This window comes from Rhamphochromis sp. 'chilingali', assembly GCF_963969265.1.
Source record: "Rhamphochromis sp. 'chilingali' genome assembly, chromosome: 19".
Classification (NCBI taxonomy): Eukaryota; Metazoa; Chordata; class Actinopteri; order Cichliformes; family Cichlidae; genus Rhamphochromis; species Rhamphochromis sp. 'chilingali'.
Genome location: NC_137946.1, coordinates 31069706 through 31079045, shown reverse-complemented (window position 1 = coordinate 31079045; position 9340 = coordinate 31069706). Strand labels below are relative to the sequence as shown.

The window sequence follows — 9340 nt, the reverse complement described above, 5'->3', positions numbered from 1 at the left end:
AATGGGCACTGCGCCACCCATCGAACCGGAGAATATAAAGTGATAAGATGACATGCTGGGGTACATTTGTTTCCATTTTTGGATATTTTCATCTTTATTTATTTTTTGCTTTCAAATATATTTTTACTTTGAATTCCCTAACGTCTAGATGGTTTCACTTCAGACACTTCAGGATTACCTTTAAATTTTTTTGTTGTGCTTTAACTCAGATATTCATATATCTACTTCTTATAACATATACATTAATAAATTTCACTGGTAATCTAATTGTAATGTTGTAAACTGTGAAAGAGGTGCTTTTACATTGATCTGGATAATCCCTCCACCATAAGAACTATTTTCTACCAAAGACACAACCACAGTGAAAACAGTCAATTAGCCAGACTGAAAAATTGAAATGATAATTTCTATAAAGGATTAACAAAAAACATGTCTGGTTTCTCATCAGACCAAGGATTCTGTCACGAGATTAATTTAGTCACGAGAAGCCAAAGAAAGTATGTGCGCACACAAAAAGTCAAAAACCACTGACAACATGTAACCCTGCAATTTAAACACAAAAAGCTTGAAGGAAGCACATTTATTTGAATCTCATCTCAGTAATATGCCATAGCGTACAGTATATTGCTCCATATTACTCCGAAACCATAAATTTACATGCCCACAACACTCAGCTGTTAGCAGTCCTCTATCTTCTTGGCAGACAGAAGTTTTCATGTTGGATAGATGACAAAAGGGGAAAGCAGGCTTATAACACTGACACTTACAATCATCATGTTTGTATACCTCACTAATGAGTTTTATTTTGCTGTGCACTGCTTTTTTATTTCATTGATGGAAAAATTGATGAAACAATGGTTTTCTACATGGTACCTACAGGCTTTGGGGATGGACAGTAAGGACAAAGCAGACATGGAGTAAATTATAAGCTGTGGCAGGACAGGATGTTCAAACTTTTTTGATTGTCAACATTTGAGCTTGTACATTTTTGTACAAGAGGTAACCAATCAATATAAAGTTGGTTCAACGGGAGTTTCAAGTTAAATGATAAACTGTACAGTATAAGAAAAATGAGGTTCATTTTGAATTTGTGAACAAAGCTGCTTAAAAAGAGACCAAAAGTATAGAGCAGGAAATGAAAATAATACGTCCCTTTCAAGATTTATTATTCTATTTCTCCTAAACAAACTGCAACTCTGAATCTCAACTCAGCATCGCTTAAACATTTAGACGATTTCTTAAAGGTTTATTTAAAATGCTCTTACAGAATGCAAGGGCATTAATGTAAACTATTGAAGCTATGTGACCAGCTTGTTGGTCTTTTTTTTTTTTTAAATGCTCCACGACTTTTCTATCAAATCTAGTAAAAGTGGTGCAGTCGTAAAAGAAATGTTGGCTCAAAGTCTTCTTTAAATCTGAGGCTGTCTATAGAGAAAAAGAGACGTTGGCTAGAACGAGTGCTGACATGCGATGGTGCAAAATTTAAAATTGATATTGGATGTAAACCTAGAAGGATGTGGGTTTAAAACAAAGGGAAAGAAAACTCCAAATATCATCCTTCAGTTAGCCAAAAAGCAACAGAACTGTAGGCTTATCACATTCAGTCTGCCCCTGATTTAAGGACAAGTTGCCAAAAACTAAAATTATTGTGTCTTGAAGATTTTAGCAAACACACTTAGAGTCCAGCTGCTCCAGGACCAGCAATGATTTGCTTTGCAGTAAGAGTGAAGCCTCATGTCTACATCTTACCATTTATTTTGTTAAGATGTTCTTTTGGAAACAAGTTATCACTGGTTGGTATCCTGTATGAGATGCCTGAACTAAGTGAATGAATAACACCCAAGAAAAGGTAGTGTATTTTGTGCAATGAAAGTAAAAATTGTTCTGCGTTCATTATAAATCCACACTGTTCTTCTTCTTCTGTACACCAATGACTTCATATAACATACAGTCCAAATAAACCAGCAATGCGCAGAAAGGTAACACTGTTTGACAAGAAAACATTTTCTCTCCTAATCTCAAAGTAGATTTTGTCTTGAGCTGAAAAACCAGACAACTTAAACATTTTAAAGATATGTCAGTTCTCTGCTGAGACTCTGAGCCCCAGCTTAGTGGCTGTAGTGGAGTGCAGAGGTCAGGTTAGCGGGTCACTGCTGCGTAAGCTGAACTCTCCTCTCGATGTGAGATATCTCCAGTATTGGCATAAGGAGCTGGAAGGCATCCTGGATGTAAGATGCACTGTTGGATGCCTGTGTGGGATTTAAAAAACAAAGAACACGTTAGTATGAAATATCAATCTCCAAATGTCCATACTAATGTCTGTTAATCTATATGGGGTTTTAAAACTCAAACTTCTACAAGCAGAGATCCTGATGAAGCAGGATGAAGTGGTGTGGAGGAACTAGCCAACCAATTTTAAATCAGCTTTTGCTTTTGGTCACACTTTGTATAAAACACCATAAAATCAAGTCTCAGCACAGTTTTCTCTGACTATTAGAACGTAGCTTTCGTGTTGAATAGCTGTAAATCTTCTCCTGACATCTAGTCATGTTTCAGTCATGAGCTGAAATAATATTTCTTTGACAAAAGTCTTAATTTACTCTAATATCATTGTAGCACAGTCCTTGTCAAGACAACCAAAAGTTAAAGTGCTCTGAGCAGCAGATAAATAAATTGTTTTGTTTATTTTAGCTATAGTAAATATTTTTGATATACTTTTCTTGCAATTAAGTAACAACGACAGTCAGATAACTGATTCTGTTCTGTTCTTCTGCTGAAGCAATGAGCTGATACGACTTCTTAGTTTTAAATTACAGGAAATGATTATATTGAGGTTTCTCCAGAACCCTACTGGCTGGAAAAATCAGACATCTAAAGTAAGTCATCAGGAATTTTACAGACAACACAACTAAGGAAATACAGACTAAATGAAGAAGGTTCGAGAATTGACCCCTGTGGGACACCAAATTTAAAAGGAAAGACGAGAACGCTTCTTGTTTTACACGAACGGACCTTTAACTGACATACTGAACTGCGAAGAATCCCAAAAGATGAGGATCTCTATAAAGTAGACAGTGCCAGAACCCCTGGTGTGTTGTATGTATTCGAAAAACAAAAACATTTTGGACAATTCATTAATGAACATATGTTGGCTGCAGTAATATGACAAACCTCTAAAAATACTCCTGTTATCAGGGGGTTGAGGACTTCTCCCTTCTCGTTTGACTGTAAAACAGAAAAAAATTAAATTAAAATGATATCTCTGTGGAACAAAGAATTAGTGGTTTGGAAGAGAAAACACTGCAAAGAGAAGCATAAATTAGGGTTTGACATAAAAACAGAAAAATGTGGATGGAAACAAAATGATGAAGTTTGTGGCTAATGCAGATCTCCTTCTAAAATGATATTTATAATATAATAACTGTGAGACATCAGCTGAACTGCTTACTATGATTCCTTATCAACAGTGTGATAATATGAAGAAATAATAAACACGTGGAGGTCAGATTAACAATAAATGACATCAGTGGAAAATAAAACATCTGTTACTTTTAAGACTTTAAATTTACATAGTAAATATGAAAATCTAAGTGTGGTGGGACAAATGCTTTACAAGCATCAGGTATCAGTGACGCCCTGACGTTAAAACAGATGGATAGGATCTTGAAACTTACCCCTGCTGCTGTCAGGCAGGAAGTAAACTTCTTGGACAGCAGTGAGATTTCTTTACACAGGACAACAGTTAACCTGAGAACAGACAGCATGACAAAAGGTATACAGTTAATTAAAGTGCACAGAAAAAGTGAAATATCCCCACCCCTGAGTCCCCCGCTCATGCTGTCTTACTGTGACAGGACGCTGGCCTCTGCACTGCCATTGGAGAAAAGGATCATCTCAGCCAGTTTGTGGAAAAGCTCGATGGATCTGGCCGTCAGCTCGGCCAGACTCCTGATAGCTGCAGCATGAACCTCCTGACAAGATCCAACACACACACCATTGCTACTTGGTCAAATCCTGCAGTCAAGTATTACCCTCAAACGTCCAATACTTGCAATGTTGGACACTGAAAAAATATATATATGTTGATGATGTCAGTAAGACATACCTCCACACTATGCTTCTTCACATCCTCCTCATTTACATCTGTTTCCACATGCTGTTTGGTCAGCTCACTAATCAGGCTGGCGGAGCTCTTACAGGCCTGTTGGATGTTAGCAATCATACTTTAACAGGAAATTGGCGAGTTGAGAATTAGCAGTTACTGTAAATCAGAAAGAGACCAGTCTAATAGATTTAAAAGCTATGAGTGTATCTGACATATTTCTGTTACTTTTCCCATCAAATTAACGACAAGGGAGACAAGTTAAGGTCCTTGTAACATTTCGAATAATGAGTCAGAAACTGGCAGGAATATGATTCTGCACAGTGAATTGTTTGAGCTGTACCTTGCTCAGTTTGTCTGCAGTTGCAGAAACACTGAGGCCCTCCATGGCCTCCTTTAACTCCCTCTCAAACTCTAATCCGTCTTCATCTGCAATTAGAAATGCACCATCATTTATTTCAGGTTCTTCTTGCAGCTGTGAAACTTTTATAGCTGATTTAAAAGACATTACCTTTACTCTCATCAACTTCCTCATCATCGAACTCCACCAGGGAGAAGGAGCTTTTGATTTGGTCGAGCTCATCTCTGAGCTCAACCAGCTCGTCTCCTGATAGAGTCAAGAGCACCGACTTCACCTACAGCACACACAAGAGAAAATACTTTACTAGATTCCCCAGAAATGTAAAGCATAGAAACAGTGTCTTTGTATGTTTTTAGCTACAGCAGAAGTGATATTTTGGCAGAGACTTTCATTGTACCTTTGACTCACTCTCTCGAGATAGAATCTCCAGAGCTTCAAGGTGTGACAGACCCTGAAATTCATCAAACAGCATCCCGTAGTGAGCGACCACCTTCTTGTCTGAATTTGCCGAGTCTTTGTCTGCTGACTGCAGCTCCTCTCGCTCCTTCGCCTCCCTCAGCACCTGAGAAACAAAGAGTGACAGAGTTGAGAGAGTGTGACACATGATAAGGGACACGGCTCCAGAAATCTATGTCATCCACTAAGCTTTAAAGTCTTCATATATATATATGTTCCCTCTTGTCCATTAAGTTTGAGTGAGATTTTAGGATTTTAGCTTGGTTTTGTATTTACTACCTACCTGAGAGAGAGTGGCGTTCCGTCTCATCAGTCCTTTGGTCTTTTTAAAGCCAGGATCACCTTCTGCTATCACGTCCATCGTCTTCTTCCCAATGAACTCAAGAGCATCTAGACCTCCTGTTATCACGGTCTTACCCTGTGAGGAAGCCCAGTTTAAACTTTTCTTTAAAATATGAGCTAAAATAAATTCCTAACTTTTGTCAAGTGAGAACAGTCGCACCAACACACAAGTGCTCTCTAGTTTTAAGCATCAGCTTACCGTGCTCTGGACGACGCTACTGAGTGACGACAACATTCCCATCGCACTTCCCACTGCTGACGATTCATCTACTGCTTTGTCGGGCTCCATGCTGGTGCCATCTACAGGAGAAGACACTAACGACATAAAAATCAATGTCCAAGGATTACACGAGAGAAAAAAATAATAATTTAAATGGGTCAATTCAATTAATTTCATTTTCATTTGGACAAATCTTTCCTTCACAAAGCTATGGGACTTGAAGGAACTCAGTAGCCTAAAGATGTTTAAATCAAAATGAAAGTAAAACTCTATTAATTTGCTGCTGTAACATCAGAAACGGAGTACTAAAGCAAATATATCCACTTAGCAATCTACAGGATCAACAATTTTCTGCCACACTCTGCCAGCTCCTGTCTTATCTGAAGTACCGGTGTTGCATTTTGCTTTTATATTAATTTTGAATTCTTGGCAGATCTCCATCAGCCAGTCCTCTCTGACTGAAGTGATCAACATCTGATTGGTTCATTAGCAGCAGATGAAAAGTCAAATCAAATGTGCCCATTAAAGTGTTTTGATACATCTTGATCATCTTGACTGGAGAGCCTGGCTTTATTGATCCTCCAGGTTCTAACAAACATTTTTCATATTCACAATAATGCGGCCTTACCCTTCTGTTTCTCTTCTTCCTCCACCTGAGCTGACAGTTCGGTTGGACTGGGGATTCCCAGTGATGTCTCAGCCTTCTCGATCACCTGAGTGATACCTTGGCCTAAACAGACAGAAGACATCAGTACATATAGCAGAGAAGCTTTAACAGTAACAGAATGAAAAAGGCCAAAGCAAGACTACGTTTAAACAACAAATGACTTGGTGTTGTACTATTTTTCAGAGGAGCCAACTGTGTACTTGTAAAGACTGAGTGATGTGTTGGATACTCACCCACAGTGGTCACAGTAGCTGTTGCTGTGGATAAGATGGATTTGCCCCAGCTGCCCCAGTAACCCCAGCCACCCTGAGACACGGTCGACTGATTGGATGTCTGAGAATGAGGACAGAAGGAGAAAGAAGAAAAGACACAAAACAGATGTTGTGAATGAGTAAAACAGAAAGATGACTTCAACAAGTGCCTTTTAGTGGTTTCACAGAAAACCATTAAAGATTATGACAAACGCAGCTTGTTTAAAACTCACATTTCACACAAGAATAACTATCCAACACATCAGACCATTTAGTCTAAGCCCATTAGGTTGTTAAATCATCCAATAGATAATTAGATGACATCGCACATCAGCAGGGTCATTAAGAATCTCATGTGAAAGTGTTATTGCACCCACGCTCATCAGGTATCACACTTCCCTGTGAGATAGCTTTACAGTGTCAACGACCAAACACACAAGCTTCTTTTGAAGATGTTTATGTGACATGATATGTTGCAGGATGAAAAAGAAGTCATGATGGAAATTATGGCTTCAGCTCTTCTCTTTTTGCAATCATCTTTAGTTCTTCGAGTATGAGCAGTACTTCAATTTCTACTACCTCTGCTGGCTGCTCATCCTCTTTTGGAGTCTCCTGAACTTTGGCCGCAGGCTGGGTTTCTGGCCTCCTCCTGGCTTTTCTCGTCGGAGCTACATCAGTGGAGATGTCAGGTGTGGATGGAGAGGAGCTGTCAGGGGTTCGAGCGGGAGAGACATTCTGCTTTTCCGGCGCTGCCTCTGCACCCTTGGCTGCTGCACAAGAAGCTTCACTGTCTGACATGTTACCAAATGTCTCAGTGCATACCTGGAAAGAAAGAGGAGGAAAAAAAGGCACTGCATAAACTCTGGCAATAAACAAAATGATTTGCTTGTTGCTTTGGATAGTAGCGGAAATGCCAGGTACTGGTTTGTAGTTAACTCTCTTGTGCACTTCTCACCTCATCACGTGTCAGTCGACCTTTCAACTGAGTCAGTCAACTTCACTTGTGAGTTTAATTTTTTTGTTTAATTATTATTATTATTATTATTATTATTATCATTATTAATAGTAGTAGTAGTGATAGCAGTAGTAGTATTCAGTTTCAATCATGAGTAAATTCAGTTCACCTCCCAGAGGAGTCCGGGTTCCTTTTTTTTTTTTCCACACTAACACACATTAAAAAAGTACTGAAAATTTTACCTTCATATTATGAATATTTTCAAATTAAAAGTCCCTTGATGTACATGGGCTGGGATTTCAATTTGTGTTACTTTTTCAGAATTTTTAAACCTTCATAACTTTATAAGTACATTTATAACTTTATAAGTTTTTACAGTTAAAAAGAAAAAAACAAAACAAAAAACCCAACGACACTTAAACTTGGATAAGATCTGCAATCGAAACATTTCAACAAAATCACAGCTTCAAAATCAGGATTTTATCAAAATGTACGTACAAAAGAAATGAAAAAAGAAAAGAAAGGTAGAAAAAAAAGAGACCTTTTATATGAAATTAACTGTTTTAGGGGGGGGGGGGGGGGGGGGGTGATACATTCTAATGTCAGGGAGATAATCACTAATTTCAAAAGACTTAGTCTTGTAACAGTGACTCCAGTAAATCAAACTTGTGAGGGAATCTCTGCGTCTTTTCATAAAAACAGAAATATTTTGACCGGGGCTTCACAAGAGGAAGAAACACTACATACTGCTCTGTTCATAAGCTGTTCTACTCATAAAAACGAGGTGCACTAAATGTTTCTTTAGCTTGGCCCTTAACCAAGGCTTTAACCAACTCTAAGGAGATGTATTTTCTTATGGGTTTGAAGCAGAAGCTTTTCACATCTCCAAGCGTTAAATCGTGGAGCTGTCAGGACAAATCTAATTATTCTTACAATATGAGATTAATGCATTAATCCGACTTTGCATTGCTTTTAGCTATCCATGGGAGCTGGAGGTAGTGATGCTGAATCATATATAAGTACATAGAAAGTCCAAAGTGACAAAGAAAACAATCATCACACAGAAGAAAAAGTAGGAGTTTGTACAAGTATAAAGATAATCCATAAAAATGTGTGTGTCACGTTTTCTTGTAGTCCGTGGTAATAGTTTAGCGCTGGGATCAATACGTACTGGATGTTTACTGGATTTACTGTTAAGTTCTCCCTTTCAAAACGCTTGCTAACAGTTTAGGAGAACATCGAGTTCGTGTCTTGCAAGTATCCTTTACACGAGCGTCAGCTGTTTTTCTAGCATCGACTGCTGGTTCAACTATAATAAACTAATAATTTAATGAGAAAAAACAAGCTACCTTAAGTTCCTTGCTATTAACTCACCTTTTCTCCTGCTCAGCTGTCAAAGTCGTAATGTTAGCAGGTGACGTTAGCTCAATCAGCTAATAGTTGTAGTAGTTTCCGCTTCCAAATTAAAAATTAAGATCCGCCTTTTATTGTTTCGGTTTGCACTTTAGTATCTACACCTTTAGCAACTTCTAGTTTTCTGACAAACACTTCAATGGCTCAGATTTTCGTGCTGTGGTTTTTCCACCCGGATTAGCCACGTCATATTTTGTTTTCAAAGTCTAGCTGTTAGCCACAATGAAAAACACGAATTCCTGTTATTCTCTTCAAAATAAAAGTATGTAGCACATTGATGCTCACAAATTGACTGTAACGTCAAACGTATTAATCTTTATAGAAGAGAAAAAAAAATGTGCTCAAAGTTTAATTTACAAAAAGTACAAACTCGAACCGAAAAGGTAGGTTAGTAGTTTAGGGTTCAGTTTTTGCAATATTATTTTGAAATGAATCAGTCCCATTAGGGGGGTCTGTCGTCCTGGATTAAAAAAAGAAAACAAGACTTCCGGAAACGTCAAAATAAAATGCGCTTAGTTAATGTATTGCTACTTTAATAATAATAATAATAATAATAATAATAATAATAATAAT

At 37.9% G+C, this 9340-nt stretch overlaps 1 protein-coding gene across 2 annotated transcripts; it reads right to left on the bottom strand.

Moving 5' to 3' along the window:
* Positions 1–563: 563 nt before the first annotated feature.
* On the bottom strand, positions 564–8978 carry fam114a2 (family with sequence similarity 114 member A2). Of its 2 annotated transcripts, none has more exons than XM_080866318.1 (14): positions 8729–8978; positions 6979–7221; positions 6382–6481; positions 6110–6211; positions 5461–5576; positions 5203–5337; positions 4861–5025; positions 4614–4737; positions 4446–4531; positions 4106–4201; positions 3847–3971; positions 3675–3747; positions 3172–3225; positions 564–2249 (listed from the first exon to the last, which is right to left on the bottom strand). In XM_080866318.1, the coding sequence occupies exons 2-14, from the start codon at positions 7195–7197 to the stop codon at positions 2148–2150; spliced, it is 1497 nt and encodes a 498-aa protein (XP_080722444.1). In that variant the 5' UTR covers positions 7198–7221; positions 8729–8978; the 3' UTR covers positions 564–2147. The 2 variants fall into 2 exon arrangements, with proteins under 2 accessions (XP_080722444.1, XP_080722445.1); XM_080866319.1 differs by having other exon boundaries at positions 5461–5561.
* Between the last annotated feature and the right edge of the window lie 362 nt (positions 8979–9340).

What these genes read in the sequence shown, in the direction of transcription:
- fam114a2 (XM_080866318.1), bottom strand. Translation starts at nt 7,197, where the DNA reads ATGTCAGACAGTGAAGCTTCTTGTGCAGCAGCCAAGGGTGCAGAGGCA. An exon ending in AGCTACTGTGACCACTGTGG is followed by an intron (nt 6,212 to 6,381) that starts GTGAGTATCCAA and finishes CTGTCTGTTTAG; the next exon opens with GCCAAGGTATCACTCAGGTG. An exon ending in GTAGCGTCGTCCAGAGCACG is followed by an intron (nt 5,338 to 5,460) that starts GTAAGCTGATGC and finishes GCTTCCTCACAG; the next exon opens with GGTAAGACCGTGATAACAGG.